We start from the raw sequence: 19183 nt of genomic DNA, 5'->3' as shown, positions 1-19183 counted from the left end.
CTCCCCTATCTCCACCTGACATCATGGTGCTAGGGCATGGGGCACCATGAGCGTGCCTGTGCCTCGGGCAATGCCCCTCCTGGGATGTCCCAGTGATGATAAAGGAAGAAGACCAAAGCAGCTGAGGATGGGAGCCTCGAACCCCTCTGCTTCCTCCTGGTTCCTCTCCATCCCAGTCAAAAGAGCTGGCGGAGCTGAGGCTGACAAGCCTTGACCCATGTATGGGGCAGATGGCATCGTGTGAGGCGTGAGTAGGCTGGGCTGAGGTGGGATGAGATGAGAAGGAGCTCACTTCCCAAGGTGCGGCAGGGTTGCCCCACGCTGCCCCTGTGGCTTTGCTGCCCTGGGTGAGGTGGGGTTGGCGCTGGGGAGCTCTGGCCACTCTATCTGGTCCTTTGCCTCCTTGCTCCCAGGCGCAGGACTGAGGAGCGGGGGCTCTGCACAGAGCCTGCCCCTGCGGGCTGCCCCGGGCGGGGCTGCGGCGGCACCGGGCCGGGTCGCCAGGGCTGCGCGGGACCGGGTCCTGGCGTGCGCGGGGGGGCGCGGAGAGCGGGCGGGGGGGGGCGGGGGGGGGAACGCCAAGAGGAGCGTGGGGAGGGCCCGCACCCGGTCGGGGGGTACGAGCTGCTGGGTCGCCGTGGTGCGGAGGTGCCTGGGGGTGCCGGGGCTGCCGGCTGCGAGGGCAGAGGGGTGCCAAGGGGTGGCGGGTGCGGAGTACCGGGGTGCGGGATGCGGGGATGCCGGGCTGTGGGGGTGCGGCATGCCGGGGTGCGGGATGCGGGGTGCCGGGGTGCGGGACGTCGGGGTGCCGGTGCCCCGGCTGGTCCCACCCCTGCGCGGCGCTCCCCGCCCCGCGGCCCCGCTCCCCCGCCCTCCCTGACGTGTGGCGCTGGCAGCCCGGCCGGTTCCGCATTCCCGACCCCTCCCCGCAGCCCGGGGCCGCTATATAACCGGGGCTGATGCAACCCACCCTGCCGCCCGCCACAGCCTGCGGGAGGCGCGCAGCGGGGCGGCGGGGGGCCAAGGCGCCCCGGTGGCGGCCGGCACCGGCATCAGCACCCGGCGGGGCCCGGGGCAGCGCCGCGCGGCGGAGGCGGCGGCGGGGCTGAGTCTGCAGCCCGCGCCCGGCCCCTGCGGCCGGGCCCCGCGGGCACCCCGGCAGCCCGGTCCCCCTGCACGGTGGGTGCGGGCGCGGGCGGGGGGGGAGCGCCGGGCGGGCCGGGATTGCGGCAGGGGGGCGGGCGGGGGCGCGGAGCTCCGCGGGAGCGACGGCGGGGGGCTGGGGCGAGGGGCGCTCGGAGGAGCATCCCGGCACCCCGCGGCGGCGGGCAGGGTGCTGCCCTCCGGGAGGGGAGGGGTCCGGCTGGCAGCGGTCGGGCGCACCGCGGCGGTGTGTGGGGAGAGCGTGCGGGGGCGGGGGGGGACGGGCAGAGCCGCACGGGCGGCTCAGCGTAGGACCGCTGCCCCCGCACCCAGCTACGCGCGGGGGGCTAGGGCTGCCTTTCGGGGGTGCCCGGCACTGGGCTGCCACCCCCGCACTGATCCGCCGCAGGGGCGGTGGGGAGCGGCCTCTCCCCGCTTTCGGGTGCCCTCCTTGCCTCTGCTTCACCTGTCGGCCGGGCGCGCAGGTGAGGGGTCCGGACTCCCCCCGGCCGCCGTGTTTGTGCCGCGGGGAGGGCTGGCGTGGCCATGAGCCGTCCTTCCAGCCCGCGGGGCCCTGGGAAGGAAAGGGGCCCTGGAGGTCCCCCCACCGCTCGGTCCCAAGTCCGCTTTAGCAGTCAGGCATGGAGTTGAATGGAAGTTGCATTCTTTTGCACGGTCTGCTCCAGGAGGCACTTTTCTTTTTCCATGGGAGGGAAATAGGTTTGAGAGCAAATTGGGGGAAAGGGAGAAATACCAAGAGAGCAAGAGCCACATTATGTTTCCATTTTCTTTTAATGAAGGCCCTGTGGAGGTGTATTTGAAAACACAGGGTCTCCTATGCCTTCAAGGAGGGTGAGAACACAGTGCTGGCTGGTTCCAGGGCCATATGCAGCGTATGGTGGCCAATGAAACGGGGCCTGGCTCGTTCTCTTGCTTGTCTTGGCAGCCTGCTCCATGGCTTGTATTACCAGCCCTGGAACACAACCACTGCCAAACTGTGTGTGTGTGCATGTGTGTGTGTTTGGACTCTGAGAGCTCAGCAGAAACAAATGCTTCTGCAGCTCAGACCAGGATTTTTTAGCTAGTTTTGAGAAAACTTGCATGAAAAACTCTATCTGGAGGCTGCTGCCAGAGTCTACACTGGGAATTTGCTGGTGAGTGTTTGCGTGGGGACATCTGGGAATGCCAGTTGTTGGAGTTCAGATTCTTAGTATGACTCCTAGTGACTTAAAAAAGCAAAAACCTGCTCATCTGGGGGGATGAGTGGGTGGGTGCAGGAGCCGCCTTCTAAAGCGTCCCTGTGTCAAGTAGTGATTGGTTGTCCCAGGTTCCTGGGGTCTGCGGGATTGACAAGATGCACTGAGAGTTAACGTGCAGGTTGCTGCCTCAGTCTCCTTGCTGAGACACCTATGGATGCTTCTCCCTCCTCTTGATGGCTGAGTGTTGAGTGTTTCCCTCCTTATAGGATGCAAAGATCTCTGCTGTGGTCCTTGCCAAGGAAGAGTGGATACTCCTTCCCACCTCTTGCCTCCTCCTGCCCTGGCCATCTGAGCAGTGTGTCCAACTAGGCTGCTCAAGTGCAGGCAACGCTGAGCATCTGCTCTGCGGTCTCCTTCCCCGTGCTAGTGTTTGCTACTTCAGCTGCATTGCCTGGGCCAGGTACTTGGCAGCATGCAGTGTCTGGAGTGTGAAGCTGTTCAGAGGCTCTTTTCACTGCAGTAGGCTGTTCCTGGTGGACCTGTCCACAAAAGCAAGGGAGGTGGAGCCATGGTGTGTGGCATGGACCCCTTGCCAGCCTGCATGTGTCCTGCAATGCCAGTGCAGCAAGGAGGGGGCACAGCAAACCTGATGCCATCTGTCTGTGGCTGCTTGCATGGATTTCTCAGTTGCTTGGACTGTCCAGAGTATCAATCCAAACATTGCAGGCTATTTTAACATGTAGCCAGGGAGCTGAAGGTCTGTATGGGCCTCTCAGCTGAGCAGGGCTGTTGCAAACTAGCCAGAGCTGGTCTTTATATGGATTAGAGGTCTTTGTGGATGACCCTGGCATTCAGGGCATAATTTTGAGGAGTTTGTAAGGGGGGGGGGCACTCTCATCTCTGAGGCCATCCTTGCCCCCTGAGGGCAGAGCTCTATGCCAGAGTAGGGTTGTCTCCTTCAAGAAGATTCCAGCCCTGACCACATGTGGTCATGGAAGGTCCTGAGGGATTTCAACAAGTCAGTTGTTAACCTCAGCATCGGAGTTGCAGCCTAGCTCAGACCAAGATAGTCCTTCCTCCTCAAATCCCTTTGAGCTGCCACAGGCAGAAATAGGATAGCTTTTACCTTCCTGCTCTGTACTGCCGTCCGGTGGGTGGTGCAGCATTATTAAATGTCAGCAACAATTTATTAATTGCAATACCTAATAACACTGTGATAATTAAGTGCAGTTTTTTGCAGTTACTGCAATTAATTATTGCAATAGAGAAGCCTTGCTATGCTAGGTGCTCTACAAACTCCCACTGTCACAGGTTGCTTACAAGTCAATCGCTGCATTGCAGTGGTGAGGGCAGTGTAATGCTAAACTAGAGCTTTTTACTACTCTGTGAAGGTATGGAGGAAAATGCTCAGGGAAAAAGTAGGATTGTGAGTGGACTGTTTTGCTAATGGCAATAGGGGAGGGTTATTTCTAAAGGTGAGGACTGGAGGACCAGTATCTCCCCTCCTCATACTGGGGATAAAAGCATCAGACAGGCAGGTTTGGGGGCCTGATGGTGGGACTCAGTTGGGTGGGGGGCTGAAAAATTGCACTTCTGCCCAGGAGGGGCTGTCTGATCTGGGCTGCCCCGTGGGTACGGTGTAGGGAGCTGTGTGCCTCCCTGATGGAGAAGAGGAGGGAGGCAGCAAGGCTGTCTGCATTCCTGTTTTCAGAAAGCTTTCACAGCCTTCCGCCTGTGAATGACTCGGACATTCCTCCTGCCATCTGTGTGAAACTAGATGTGCAGGACTGAGACAGACCATTCCCACTCACGAAATGGGTTTAGACTTCCATCTCCTGAGGATCTGTCCTTCACAGCTCCTCCTTCTCTTTAGCATTGTGGCCCTGCAATCCGCTCACTGGAGCTTGGGAGTTTAGGATGGGACTTTACATGTATGGGTGTTCACAAACCCTGCAACTCTTCCCCCACCATGTGGGTTTGGCCATGGGAGGAAGGGAGCAGCAAGGGCGGCAGCTGGGGGTATCTGTGGAAAGGGCACAGATGCTTCTTTGGCCATGCAAACCCAGGGCCTGGTTGTAGGAGCTTCTCTCTCCCTCTTGGGATGGAAGTGGAGGTGATGAGGTACTACGGTGTCTAGCATACTGAGGTGGCATGCTGCAGCTCAGTGCACTTGGTAAGCCATGCTGTGATTGTGCCTTAAACTGGTCTTTAAATAAAGGGGAATCTTCCCGATGCCATAAACCAGTAAATGTTAGGTCCTTGGTAAAGAGAGGGCATGCACAGTTTTATTCCAGTGGGTGTCACTGCAGGTCTTCAGTACATGACAGGTGGTGGGTTCCTTGGCATCAACAGGTTCAGCAGATGAATGAATGAATGCACAGTGGCTGTTCTTAAACTCCATGTTTGCCAGAACTACTGCATGGTTATCTGAAAAGGCTGGTTACAACCAGACTTGGCTGCTGCTGTGTTCTGATGGTTGGCAAATAACTCTGATGCTGATCAGTGTTGCCTTTGGCAGCAGCACTGCAAATTACTGCTTTTAACAACACAGGCTAGAAGAAGCTAGACAGGTGGGGTGACCTGCTGTAAGGTACTACTCAAAACTGGATGCATCTAGAGCAGATAGCAGTTGTGTGGGAATGGGAGAGTATCGCATTTTAGACAACAGAAGAAAACTGTAATTGTATGGCCAGGTACTTGTGGCGCTGGGAATATGGGGTAGTGGCTTTCTGCCTCCAATTTCGTTAACTTGGTACTTGCTGGGGGCTGAACCTTGAAGTGGAAGAAGGTCTGTAGGCTCCAGTGACCCTCACCCTGCAGTCTTCCCAGCCAGAAGAGTCCAGAAGGAAAAAAGCAAGTGGCCCTCCTTCAGAGGAGTGATAGCCAACTGCCCTGTCTTTGTTTAGGAAGTTACATTCTTGGGGCATGAGAAGCTGAGCATGTCAGGAAAGGGCTTTCATATAAATCATCCTTCTGCCAACAGAAGGAACTAGAAAGATGCAATGTATGACATACAGGCTGAGCAAACTTGATAGCCAGGAGCTTAAAAAAAAAGTTTGAAAGAATGACAATACAGCCATAATAAAATCTAAGGAACCAGAAGTTGCTTCTCATGGATGATGAAAGGCCAAATGCTGTGACTTAGTTGCTCCAAGACAGTACATACAAATGGTGATAGTATGTGAAGTGCTAACACACTGATGAAGAGATCAATGATCGCTTGTATGGTGGCTTGCAGACTTTGGCAGTGCTCCGATGGATGGCAGCTGACAAGTAATGGCAGGCACCCAGGTCGAGCCTGGAGTGAGAGAACAACAGGCGAGCATGGTCTTGGTTCTGCAAGCAGCATGGAGAAGGGCTGGTAGGACAGACTTTGCCTTAGCGCAACGCTTAACATGGGCAAAGGAGAAACATGCTGGTATTTACAGAGTGTCAGAATCTGCTGGCTGGCAATATTAGGTGCTAGACTGGCTCTCTGAGCATCAGAAGGGTACTTGGATCAACCATTACAGATGTCAGAGCATGTAAAATAGCTTATGTTGGAAGAAACCGTGATTTATAGACAGCAAAATTGAAAATAAGGTTGCAAACAGCCCTCACTCTCGCCAAGGAAGCTGACAGCAGAGATAAGACAGTAATGGCAATTTAAATTGAAGTGTGACTGTCAGAGCCTGCTTTGGGATGTTGTGGTTCTCTCTGCACGAGGATGCTGTTGACACAGCAGCAGCAACTGCATTTGGTTTAAAAAGAAGCAAACAGCACCCCTGGATAAGTGAGGATGCATAGGAAGGTCCTGGGGGAACAGTGGATACAAACTAAGGCAATTTCTGCACAGGGAAATGAATGTATGATTTCAACACAGGTAGGCATTTCTGTGCCAGTTTTAGTCTGTGGGTAAGAATAGCACTGAAGAGGTGGCAGGAGGGGTGTAGATACTGGCTAGCAACCGGAGTACAAGCCCCTGGGGACACTGGGTTACAATGATTATGCCTACGCATGTTAGATTTATGTCATAACTGCTGTGCAAACATCAGCTCCGTCAAAAAAAAAAAAACCAAACCCCACAAAAGCGCACCAAACAGACTCCCCAGAAAAAGCATCAGCAAAATCAGTATGGAACAGAAAAAAAACAACCCTCAAAACCTAAGCAAATGAAGACTAGAACTGCAGAAGAAAGAATAGGAGGGTATGCGGGACAGCGTCACCGAGGGGATAATAACAACGTGGTAAAGCTTCTTCCCATTAGATCACGGGCTCCAGAAGATAACAGACTCCAGCAATAGGAGAAAAACTGTGAATAATGGGCACTGCCTTTAAGAAATATTGAATCAACCAATGTCACAGACTGTTGACCATAAGGACATAACTGGGGACAAAGCAGAGAAACACTCGTCACTGCTGGGGAAAGATGCAGCCAAACCAAGGTGAGCAAAGGAAGCTGTACTGGTGTCAGCTTTTTGGGGATGAGACTGCTGATAGAATGACTGAGCTTGACCTGAGGTTGACAAAGACCACAACAAGAACAGTGCCAAAGCAAGGATGCAAAAGTGACTGCAATAATTAGGAGGGTTTACAGACATTTCGGCAAGAGGTCAAGTCTTGTCTTACAGCATTTCAACCAGAACAAGGGGAGGGTAGAGGCAAAGCTACAGAAATATAAGCAGAATTTTGACCATGAAATCACACATTGACCAGATTTTTGCTGTAAGGATAGTTGCTGAAGAGAGCATTGAATAACACAAGCTGCTCATCACTGAACTGAAGTTTTAAGAAAGCCTTCTCTGTCTCCTAATTCACTCTGGAGCATCTTGATGTCGTGGCACAAAATGATGAATAGTATCAGTGCAGAAGGCGCAGCTACGGTGAATATAAACTCGAGCAGCTGGCGTCATGCAGATCCCAGTGTCAGACGTAAGACTGCACATTCTCTTTCCCCTCACTGCTTTGCTGTTGGCTTCATTATGTGAAAAAGCATAGCTGATACAATGCAGGAATTGTGTGGTTCAGCCATAGGACACCAGAAAGCTAGGTTTTACTGAAGACACAACGTTTCTCAGCTTGTGTAAGGAGACATTGAAAGACTGCCTGGCATTGAGGAAAAAGTACTGCGTTAATAATCAGTTATAAAAAGAAAAAAATCTAATAAGACTCCTAGCTAAGGCACTGTGTTAGAAAGGGAAGGAATACAGAGGTGAGTTGGTTCGTGCGCCTTAGAAATAACAAACACTACAAGGGAATATCCAGAAAGGAATTAGAAATTGGCAAGGCCCCAGCTGTATTCACCCCATCCAGCAAGACATGGCTATTGAAAAACTGCAACTTAAAGGTCAAACTCAGATCTTGAACTTCAAAGTTATTTCTACCCTATCATGCAAACATGGTAGAAATATGCTGGAGCTATAGGCAGGCATGTCAGTGTCTTCCAGGGTAACAGCCTCAGGAAGAAGACCAAAGTATTAAATAGAATTACATGCCTTGGCTTTTCTGACATGATCCAGGTACAACTTCTTACCTCTAGTGTTAACCAGAAAAACAGGTGAAAGTATCTGAGACTTGGGATGAAATGAAAGCCTCCCTTACAGGAGGAAGAGGCAAAAGGAGTGGAACATGAGAGTTCCTCTGATCAGCAGAGGCCTGGGGCATCAAGGGCTGGGCGGGATGATCTGTCACTGCACCCCTGCTCTGCAGAGAGGGATGGCATCTCTTCGTTCCCGTTTGATTTCCATGGTTAGAGCCCTGCTGGGAATGGTTTTACATTTCCTCTCCAAGGTCTAACTCAGCTTGACTCTTGGCAGTTCTCAATGTGCTCCTGAGCAGGATCTTACTTGTAGAGGTCATTTCCCCCTTCCCACCTAGTTCTCAGCTCACCTGAATGTGCAGGTTCATGTTCTTCCAGGTGGCTCCTGGTGCTTTGGTTTGAACAGCTTTAGATTTAGTTTATACTGATGCAGGTGTGATGTGGGCTTTGGCAGTGCAGTCTCTGGATCCAGGATAAGTTTGGGTTTTTTTAGACTATGTTAAGTACTGAGCCAGCTCCTTCTCTCTGACCTGTGCCTGATGTCACATTGGTATGGAGGCTATTTAAAGGCATATCAAGCTATCAGATCAAAGAGGTAGAGGGAAAAGGTGGGCCAGAGGAAACAGTGTTTTCTCAAATCTTTAGCCAGTTGTCCTCCAGGGGCTGCCCCAGGCTCAGGAGTGCAGGGGGTGCTCGATGGCCAGGTAGTCCCACAGTCTGGAGAACAGATTTCTTCTCCTTCCTTATTTCATAAATTACGGTGACCCTGAATTTGGTCTAGCTGAGGACCTGGACTGTCCAGCCTAGTGCCTGGGTGCTGTCAGCTGCATGTCATGATGGAAGACAACAAATTAAAACCAGCTCCCCCAAGTCTGGAATGGATTTAGGAATCCAGTGCTGGGCTCAAGTCAGTTCCCAGCCTGAAGCTTATGAAAGGGTAGGTCAGGGCCCCAAATCCGTGTGTGCCGTAGCAGCTCACATGTGGTATTTGCAGGAGGGAGACTTCAAGAGTGTGTTCATATACTTTAGCTTCTGTTTGGGTTTTTTATTTTTACTTAAGCCCAAACTGTTCAAGCTGGGGATGGACATCTATTGCTGGTGAGGGGGTGTGCAGCAGCTGGCCCAGCATGCGCTGCTGTTGGCAGGCTTCTTCCCTGGTGCCACAGCGTGTTGTCTTAGTGGCAGTGGCTGGGAAATGGCTAGCTCTGCAGTGTGTGCAGCTATCCCAAAATGGCAGACTGAATTTAACTCCACACAGCTGAATCCTGTGACAGTATGTCCTTGGAAGAGCCTCTGGAGTCACCTCCCCTTTGCCATGCCGCCTCGCTGACCCAGCGCTTTCCTGCAGGAGAGGGACAGTCTCTGAGGAAGATGGTAGGGATTTAGGCACAGTCCCCAAATAACTCTTTGCATTTTTCTGTCTGGAGCACCAGAGTAGGATGGTGCCTGGTTTCTGGAGAAGGGCAGCATCTTAGCCCTGTGTAAGCCTGAAAGGAATGGGAGGGAGGTAGTGTGCAGCTTCAGAGCCCTGCTGCAAGTGGCCATCTCCTGACACTGTACAGGGCAACCACTGCAGATGTGGAAATACAGCTGTCTGGTTTAGAGATGGCTATGGAAGAATGAATACTTTGGATCAGTTTAGGTCCTTTCAATCTCAAGGAGTTGATGTGTAGTCTTTTCTGATGTCAAGTATCATTACCAAGTATTTTCTTTCTCTTCTGTCACCAAATAGGCAGGAATCCATTTCATCATGTAGTACCACTTTCCTTCAGAAGTTACTAATCTCTCCTATCTTACCCATCTTTTCAGGCTTTAATGTCCTCATGTGGATCACCTCCCCCAGGCCCAGCTTCCACCCCCTGCATACCAGCACTGCTGAGCACTGGTCTGCTCTCCCTTTTCTGGTCTCTCCTCCTGAAGGATGACTGGAGCAGAGGGCTTGATTCCTGCATGCTGCCTCTTTACGGTCACAAGCTTGCTGTATTTGCTTTCCACACTCTTTCTGAAGTCCCGTTGGTCACTGTTGCTGTCCGCTGAGCAAACTCTGCCAGGGGACATCTCGTGCTGACTCCTGGACCTCTTTGGTGGCAGATTAGAGCGTGTGACAGCTCACAGCATATTGCAGCTTGTAAGTGCTTTCTGATGCAAATCCCCTTGTCTGTCACGCTAGTGCAGCTTGCACAGCACCCATGTGGAGAGCTATGGACCTTGCATTAGCCTCTCTACCCTTGACTAACATATACGATTGGCTTTACCTCCCTTCCACTGCTCATCTCCTGTTTCTTCATGTTAACAAATATACCAAATAATCTCCTGGGTAAAGAGATGTGCCAGCACCAAGAAATCCTTAACTTCTCTGCTTGTCATGATTAACGCTGTTCAACCTGCTTCCACTGACCCTGCTTGAGTGGGGCAGGGGGTTGGACCAGGTGATCTCCAGAGGTCCCTCCCCACCTCAACTGTTCTGTGACTCCACAATCCAACAGTCCTATCTCATGTGCAGATTTACTCAGGTTTTCAGCCTGGAACTGACATAGGTTTGATAAAGCAGGATGGCAAGTGCTGAACAACTGTGGCAGCTGGCTTGACAGTGTGTGTGTGTCCACTTAGCACAGCTGTACTGCCTGGACCAAAAGTCTGCATCACCTCTTACCTGGTCTCTCAGCAGCTGAGTGTGGATGCTTTGGGAAGAGGAGGGCAAGTGCATGTTATCCCTCGCTTAATGCACCTCATCACCCTGGCAATCAGTGCTGTCAGAGCTTCCAGGAGTTTGTGCAGACTGACATGACTGATCGTCCTTCATGGACCCCCTCTTCCATGAGTTTGCCCAACTGCTTGTTGAATCCTGCCTCGTGACTGGCTCTAGTGGTTGTGGGAAGCAGCTCAGTGAGATTTTGGGTCCATTCCATTAGCCTGTTTCTCTCTCCTGACATCACTGGTCCCTCTCCCTGCTGCGTGGGTGCCTCGTGGCGTGGAGGCAGGATGGGGTGGGTGCCTGGAGGCTCCCGGAGTGTGCTGGGACCAGTCCAGCTGGGCAGAGCAAGGAGAGGAGCGCATAATCACTGGACATGTGGTTGAGTTGGGTGTGGGGGGAAAATGGTTGCTGTGTGGACAGAAGTTGACTCCGCATGTTGTAACTAGGTCACTTGTGAGTGTCCCAAGCCAGTTACACAAGCAGGGATGTACTTGCACTGTAGCCAACAGCCACCTGCTCCCTTTGCTTTTTGGCTGCAGCTCTATGGGCTTCCTATTTTAGGTATAATTTTATTTCTTTATCTCTTAGCCACTTTTTCTTCACATTTCCTGGTAACTCGCTTTCTTCTGTCTATAAGTGACTTGCCAAAGCTTGTCCTGATCCTATTCTCACTTGCACTACAATTTTTTTTCTTTCCTGATTGAAGAAGCCTTTTGCACCTTGCCCCATTTCCCCTTCTCTCCAGCCTTCACTTCCTCATGTCTGTGCTGGGAGATGTTTGTTCAGTGGCAGGTTTTTCTCTTGTGGTTTTATCCGTGGTCCCCGTGTGCCATGTCCCAGCCCTGACCAGCGGCCTGAATCTGCCCAGAAGAAATCCTGCATAAGGCATATTATGGTCCTCTTTGTGCCATTTTCTTCTTGTCCTAATAACTACACATTAATCAAAACTCAGTTAAGAGCAAGCTTTGATCTTCCATGGGACCACATCACTGTTGTTGCAGTCAGCTCCTGTTCTGGTGTTTGCCTCTCAGTCCATTCCTGATCTATGCACCAGTAATGTATCCTTCCTACCAGAATTCATGTGGTTTTGGTTTCTGTCACCCAGGTTCTGCTTAGTCCTTGTCTTTGCCATCCTTGGGGAAGAGCATCTGCTTTTCCTGGTTCGCACCTCATTAGGCGATGGGACTGTAGAATAAATTTGGCTTGTGCCGTGTCGTGAGCCTCTGTAGCTGGGTTGTAACGGGCTGTGTCTCACTCTCCCTCCAGCCTACGAAGCTGTTTCCCCTGCTATGATGCCAGGGCAGATCCCCGACCCGTCCTTGACGGCTGGCGCGCTGCCTGGGCTCGGCCCCTTGACAGGACTGTCTGGCACAGCCCTGACTACCGAGGAGCTGAAGTACGCCGACATCCGCAACATTGGGGCCATGATTGCACCGCTCCACTTCCTGGAGGTGAAGCTTGGGAAAAGACCCCAGCCTGTGAAAAGTGAGGTGAGTCTGGGGGGCTGCTGGGTGCATGTGGCCCTGCAGGGCTGTTGCCTGCACCTGCCTGGGTTTCCTGCCAAGGTGGCCAGCAACATGTTTTATAAGTGTGTCACGCTGCCTGTTTGGTGATGTGCACGCATGTTGGCAGCAGCCTCTTCCCTGTGCCTGAATTTCTGTCCCTGTGGCATGGGTTGGGAGTGGAGGCCTCAGTGTCCCAGACCTGACCAGTCCCATGCAGCTGTTGGCAGCTGGATGAACTCAAACCCTGTCTGCAGAGCAGGACCTGGTGCGGCCCATCAGAGGGCTTGTGTGATGTTTTCATCCAGTCTCCGGTGCCAACGAGTCCTTGTTCCCTTTCCTGCGTGTGGGTGAGCAGTGCTGAGCAGCCCCAGTGACTCAGCTTGTGCCGCTGGATGAGGCGGGGGGGCTTCTGACTTCACCTCAGGGCTGGGGACAGGGAAAATGGGCAGCTTCTGCTTGGTACCACAGGCTGGCACATCAGAACCAGGCTGGAGGGACTTGGGAGACACTTGCGTAGCATTTTCCTTGTGTGGTTGTCTCATATGTTTGTTGTCCAGTCTTGGTCTACTCCTTGACCCTTGCTCGTGGTGAGTGTTTGTACCTCCCACTGCAGGTGTAGCTGGGAACCTATCGATTTGGAGGCCCCATATTGGTGAGGGTGGTTGGTGGCTGCTCTCCGAAGCTCTGATAAACAACCCTTCTGAACAGTGCATTTGCTCCTGCATGAGGATACCTCAGATGATGCTGTGTGAGGCTGGGGTGACATGCAGTCTCTGGAGACGTCAGCAAGGAGGTGCTAGATGATGTGAAAAGCTGCCCATGAAGAGCTGTGAGCTGAAAGGGGTAAAAGATCATTTCCAGCGAGCAGCCCACTCTCCAAATGGTGCTGACACTTACTTTGGCCCAACTTTTATGGCAAAGGCTCAGCAGCACCCAGGCCCAGCTGCGGGGAGGGTGCCTGTTCCTTCCCCTCAGCCCCTTGTGGTGGACTCCTGTGGGGAGAACTGGTACAATGGAGTCCATCTGATCACCTTGCATAGGAGCTTTGTGTCCAAGGGGCTGTCTGATCAGCTCATGCAGCATCCCATGGAGCTCACCTGGGGACGGACTGGGCAGCTCCTTGATGGCAGGAGCTGAGGCTAGGATGCTGCAGGAGGTCATTGGTAGGGCCTGGGGGATGCTAATGTCTTTGGTCCCTCTATGGGCAAAGTAGTTGTGGGTTGGCAGCTGAAGCCAAATGCTGTCCCAAGCTCTTGGCCTGGGTATCATGCAGCTAAACGGGGTGCAATGCCCACCTCGCTTCATGGGTTGGGGAAGAAAAAGGGAGTCTTTAGCTGTGCCGTCTTCCCGGGCACAGCTTCTGTCCTGGGGTGTCTCAGGCACCTCTGAGCTGGCACTGCTACAGCTGCTGTTGCTTGGTGGGCACGGGGATGTGGTATCGCCGGCTTCTGTGTAACAGGTACAGGGCAGCTCTGCCTGGCAACAGGTACTGGAAGTGTCGAGTGTCCTCTGAGCCAGTTGTTGAGACGCCATGTGGAGGAAAGATAAGGGGAAATCCACTGGCAGCCCCCACACATGGCTGCCTTCCCTGCAGCCGGTTCCTCCCCTGCGTGGCCTGTGAAGCTGAGGAGTTGAGGACAGCAAATGGAGCTGCCCCTGGCACAGGCTTTGCAGCGAAAGCCTGAGAGAGCTGAAGCAGTAGCTGCTTATCCCACGAGTAGCCAAGAAGCTGCCCACGCATAATTTTGCAATGCAGCCTGCAGCTGCTTTCCTCTTGCGAGGAGCTGGAGCCCCGGGGATGCTGGGTACCAGCATGCAGCGCTCTGCACGGCGCCTGAGAGGGCAGGCTGCTTCCCCCAAGCTGGGGCACAGGCAGCTTCCTCTGCTGTGCTGGGGGGACCAGCATCTCCTGCCACTGGGGTGTCTGTCCCTGAAAGTGTGCATGAAACCCACCAGTAGGTGCTGGGTGCCGGCTTCCCTGCAGGGTGGTGGACAGCCCCAACTGGGCAGGCTGCCCTCCTCTTGGGGCAGCTGGAGACAGGTGCTGGCAGGCTCCTCCACCATCGAAACCAGCCTGGGGTGCTCCCTCTGGGACAGAGCCCTGCCCCTCAGGCTGATGACCACCTCTGACCCTGATGCTGGTGACTGAAGCAATTCAGGAGGCAACCCCAGACCTTCTACCTACAGGACTCCCCTGGAGATAGGATGCTGGAACATGTTATGGGGTGATACACCATCACTGTCCCTCATGCCCCTGAATAGAGTCCTAACCCCCAACACCAGGGCCATGTCACCTTTTTGAACTGAAATCAAGCAGAAGTGGAGAAGGGGAAACCTGCTTTCTTGAAGTTAAAGGAGCTGTGGTCAAAAAGCAGAGCCAAGAGTTCAAGCTGCTGCTGTCTGTGCTGAGCCACCCTCCTTGAGCATCTGTACCCCATCTAAAGGACATGACCCTTTGCTGGGCCCTCTGGGGTGGAGAGGAAGCTGAAGGGGACAGGGACAGGGCACTTACTCTTTGATCCTCACTGAAAGGAGCAACAGGGCATGGAAATGTGTCAGGCAGTTCCCAGGGAGACCATGAGACTTGTGTGGTCACTGTTTGCTCTTCCAGTTCCTGTTACAACCCAAGATGTACTTTGCAGGAAAGTTTGGCATGTGCTTCTTGAGCTTTGAAGCCATGAGCACATGTTCCTTCTCTGCGCCCTCCTAAAAATCCTTGAACTTAAAGGCTGAGAAGGTATCTAAGGGGTAGATGAGTGGTTGGTAAATGTGCAGAGTGGAATGGTGGCTATCCTGGTGCCCACCTCCTCTTAAACTCTGCATGGAAATTTTGTAAGAGCTGCTTGTGCCTTGCTGTGGGGTATCCTGGTCCTGCCAGGAGGAAAAGGTAGCAGAGTGTGGAGTTAGAGCCTTCCTGGTCACTTCTGCTATTGCCTGCCATGTCTGAGTTACATGGGTGTAGTGAGAGCTGGCCGTTTCTAACTGGACTTGGAGGCATCAGTGCAGTTCCCATCCTGGTTCTCCCAAGTGTGGTGCATCATGCCTCATGGCACTGCCTTGGCAAAGGACTGGTGGCAGCTCAGCATTATGGAAGTCAGTGCATAGCTTGTGCTGACTTTGCTTAATATTTTAGCCCCATCTAAAATAGCAACTTTGGTACAATGCTTGGGAAGTAAGGTAGAGAAGATGCAAAAGTGATTAGTGCTATAAAACTTGGACATTGGCTTCTAAAGCATATTGGACATGCAGCTTACTTAAGGTACCCCTTCACCTTATCTCTGCTGAGTCAGCATTTCATCCTGTCCTTGCACATCACATTGAGATGTTTTGATCAGTGGGCTTTGGACTCAGTGAATGTTAGCAGTGTGCACAGTTTGCTGTGGATGATGACACTTGCAGCTTTTGTTTCGTGCAGGCACCACCGGTGTACCTACATGTGGGATAATCTGGTGGCCCCCACACACCTACCACCACTTTGTGGCCTTGGCATTGGGAATCTCTGACTTTCATTTTGAGGTGACTAAGCCCAGGCACTAGAGCAACAAGGCTGTTCAGATGGTGTGTGCTGTGAGAGGCTCGTCTGGGAGATGTGTCCCTCAACCACGCTGACCTGGGGAAGTACGAAGGGAAGGATGGGGCTGCTTTCTCAGACTGGAGCTGCACTTAGGGAAGGTGCAGATAGGCTGTGGAAGTGCTCCTAAAGCAAATGTTGCTGCCACTGCGTTTGAAAAGATGTGTGCTGTCAGGTATCAATTGATAGGAACAAGGCAATTCAGTCTGACATCTCAAATTTCGGAGTCCCAGACCAAACGTGGATGAAGGCACTGGGGACCTTTTCTTCTCTAGCCATGCTGCAAAGTGTAACCTGGATGCTGGCTTCACAGGGCTTTCCAGCACTCAGATTTTTCTTGAAGAAGCTAGTTGAGGTTCTCAGATGTAAGCATGCCATAGAGCACTTACACAGGCTTTGTAGTAAATATCTGTAAATACTTTGATTATGGGTTTCCAACCCATAGGGCTTATTGGCCTGGTCTGTGTGGTTTGAGTCAGTGCAGAGCAACTGAGTCATGGCAAACAGCGCAGGCACTGCTGTGTCCTGCTTCTCTACAGGGGATGTGGGACCTGTCCCCACCTTACCGCTGTGGCCCTGTGACTCGGCCGGCGCCACAGCTGCAGCAGACAGCCCCGTGTACTGGAAGTGGGGGAACAGCCAGGCCCAGCTGGGGGATCCTTCAGGTTTCTCTGCCTCTTGCCCTTGGCTGCGTGTGTGATGCTTTGAACGTCTGTGCTCGCAGAGCTGTGCCTGTAGATGTCTGTGTGACAAACTGTGCCCGTCTTTGTGGGATGGGGCTTTATTCCCCTTGTCTCTGCCCTCTCTCAGGGAGGGAGCAGCCCTGCAAAGAGTTGTCTGTCCCCAGCCAGGTGGGTCCTCAGTTGCGGGTACCACCCTGGTCTCCCTTCCCGTGTCCCCACAGAGTTGGAGGCCGTGGCAGCAGCATGCCTGGTTCCTGGTGAGGATTAGACTGTGTCACTGGTGGCCACTGGCATGGGTGGCTGCCAGCCCTGTCCTTGCCCCGCCACCAGCGGGGCTGCCGGGTGCTTGCCCCTACCTCCTCCACTGCCCCACACCTGCCAGCTCTGACCTGGGCTTCTCCATCTTGTTGCAGCTGGACGAGGAAGAGGAGAGGAGGAAAAGGCGTCGGGAGAAAAACAAAGTAGCAGCAGCGCGGTGTCGTAACAAGAAGAAGGAGAGGACGGAGTTCCTGCAGCGGGTGGGTGCCCTGACCTGTCCCAAGGCACAGCAGGGACCTCGATGGGGACGCTTCCCTGGAAAGGTGCCCCAGCTACAGGCCGCGCTCCCTCCTGAACTGCCCCTCTGCAGCCAGGAAGGGTTTTCGCTGTGGTGCAGCGGAGATCTGTCCTAGGAGGTGGCTGTGTTTCCTTGTGCTGGCACTAGATAACGCAAAGCAGTGGGGTTGGGGATGACCTGCCTGGAGGGATCTGGTGCTTTGGCAGGTCCTCAGGCTGCTCCTGTGCTGCAGGGGCTGAGGGGCAGTGCTGAGCAGAGATGGCTTGTTGGCCAAATTGCTTCTCCTTGCGTCTTGTCCTGTTGGAGTAAAGTCATGTGCAGTTGTGTTTCTGTCCTGCTAGGAGTCCGAGCGTCTGGAGCTCATGAATGCTGAGCTGAAAGCCCAGATAGAAGAGCTGAAACAGGAGAGGCAGCAGCTGATCCTGATGCTGAACCGGCACCGTCCCACCTGCATCGTGCGGACAGACAGCATCAAGACGCCTGAGAGCGAAGCCAACCCGCTGCTGGAGCAGCTAGAGAAGAAGTGAAGCTGGCACCGGGCCAGGAGGAGGAGACAGTGGTGCAGGGTCTTCCAGGGTCTCTAATGTATGTACTGTATGAAGAACTGTGCACCCAGGCCTGGTGCAGCCAGGACCCAGTGGGCTTCCTTGGGAACTATGGACCAAACAAATATGGGGACAGAGAAGATAGGAACCTGTCAACCATGTACTCTGAGGCTGAATCCAGGAGCAGGGCTAGCGGTGCCGGTGAGGGCAACCTCCCTGTGATACCTCATCACGGCCCTTCAGCCTGCTCGTGGCCCCAGGGACCCACGCCGCCGCAGCACATCCCGCCAGGACCGCGTGCCCTGTGGGGAGCAGGGGCCGCAGGCGGAGGACCGGCGGCCACGCGGTGCCCACCGGCGCCCTGCCCAGAGGCTGCCACCGCTCCTGGCGCACGCTCCGGAGGGAAACGCGAACCCACGAACCACAAACACTTGACGCAGCCCCGTCTGGTGGGCAGGCCTGTCGGGGCTCGGTGGCGCAGGCGCCCCCCACAAGCACACTCTCAGTATAATGTTTACAGCCCAGCTGTCCATGTCGGCCGTGCTTTTGAATGCACATTTTTACACTTTTTTTAAAGTATTTTTTACAAAGTTTTTATACAGCGATCTCTATATGGATTTATATAATCACTAGATGTGATCCCATAGAAATGTATGTTATGATGGTCTGTTTGTTACAAACGCATATGCCACAGTTATCTCCATTGTGTTACTTGTCCGGTAGCGTCCGGCTCCTTCCCCAGCATGCTGGGAAGGGAGTCCAAGCTGCCCTCCGCAGTGGTGTCGCTACCCTTTCCATCCATGTATGTCCTCATAATACTCAGTTCTGTATCTCTCAGTAAATGTTACCTTTACGTACATCATCCTCCTGTGTTCTGTCTGGGTCGGGCCATGGTGGGTTCTGGCCAGAGCTTGGCACCATGGCAGCATGTGCCATGTTCCTGGCCGAATGGGATGGTGGAGCTGATCCCAGAGCTGGTTTTGGTGGTTCTGTGTTAGCAGCCATGGGCCAGGGGAATTCACCCTGGGGAAGCTGGGAACCTCAGAGGCAGCTCTGACCATTGTCGAGCAAGAAGTAGCTCAGTGCTGCACCGAGGAGGACAGGCAGGGCATGGCTTGCTGGCTGGAAAGGCAGAGACGTGAGACAGGTAGACCATCTCATCCTTACCTGGTCTTTTTTCAGGCCTGAATACAGCAGCTTGAACTCATTTCAGGGACAAGAAAGAGATGGGGGAGCTGTCACAATGTCCTTGTGGTGGTGATCCCTTCATGGAAGGAGGTGGAGAACAGTTCCTGTGTGTCTCTGCTGGGTCCTAGCCTTCCCCCTGACTGATGTGCTGGGAAAGCTAAAGGTTGCCTGGGCCTTGGCCAGTGCTGAGCACAGGAGTGTGGAGGCTGAGAAGATAATCAGCCACGTGTGCTTCAGGTGCTAGGACTGAAGAGTTAGCATCCCCAGATGAATAACCAAGCCCTGACACTATTGCTGTGTTCCTGACTCTCAGACATGAAGGCAGTGGGAAGGTGCCTTGGTCTGGACTGGGGCAGACCCCATCTCACAGTGGGCACCACTGAGGGTTGTCTCAGAGGAGCAGTTGTGCACCCAGTCTTCTCCCAGTTGGTGTTCTACCCATTACCAGTGTGGATGAGGCTGCTTTGGTGGAAACTGCAAGTGAAAGAAGCTTTCAGCATCTGGTACAGCCAGGAGCACTGAAGTGGTGTTGGGGAGAAGATGAGCTTGACCTAAACATGACAACAACATGGGAAGATGT

At 53.6% G+C, this 19183-nt stretch overlaps 1 protein-coding gene across 2 annotated transcripts; it reads left to right on the top strand.

Moving 5' to 3' along the window:
- Window positions 1-920: 920 nt before the first annotated feature.
- Window positions 921-18272, top strand: JDP2 (Jun dimerization protein 2). 2 transcript variants are annotated; one of them, XM_075753860.1, is made up of 4 exons: window positions 921-1179; window positions 11822-12045; window positions 16728-16832; window positions 17212-18272. In XM_075753860.1, exons 2-4 carry the CDS (start codon window positions 11845-11847, stop codon window positions 17395-17397), a joined length of 492 nt encoding a protein of 163 aa, XP_075609975.1. In that variant the 5' UTR covers window positions 921-1179; window positions 11822-11844; the 3' UTR covers window positions 17398-18272. The 2 variants fall into 2 exon arrangements, with proteins under 2 accessions (XP_075609975.1, XP_075609974.1); XM_075753859.1 differs by lacking the exon at window positions 921-1179 and adding an exon at window positions 6592-6766.
- Window positions 18273-19183: the final 911 nt, after the last annotated feature.

The sequence above is a fragment of the Balearica regulorum genome, chromosome 5 (assembly GCF_011004875.1).
Source record: "Balearica regulorum gibbericeps isolate bBalReg1 chromosome 5, bBalReg1.pri, whole genome shotgun sequence".
In the NCBI taxonomy this organism is placed as follows: Eukaryota; Metazoa; Chordata; class Aves; order Gruiformes; family Gruidae; genus Balearica; species Balearica regulorum.
Note: the sequence above shows the minus strand (reverse complement) of the source record. Positions and strands in the feature narration are given on the sequence as shown.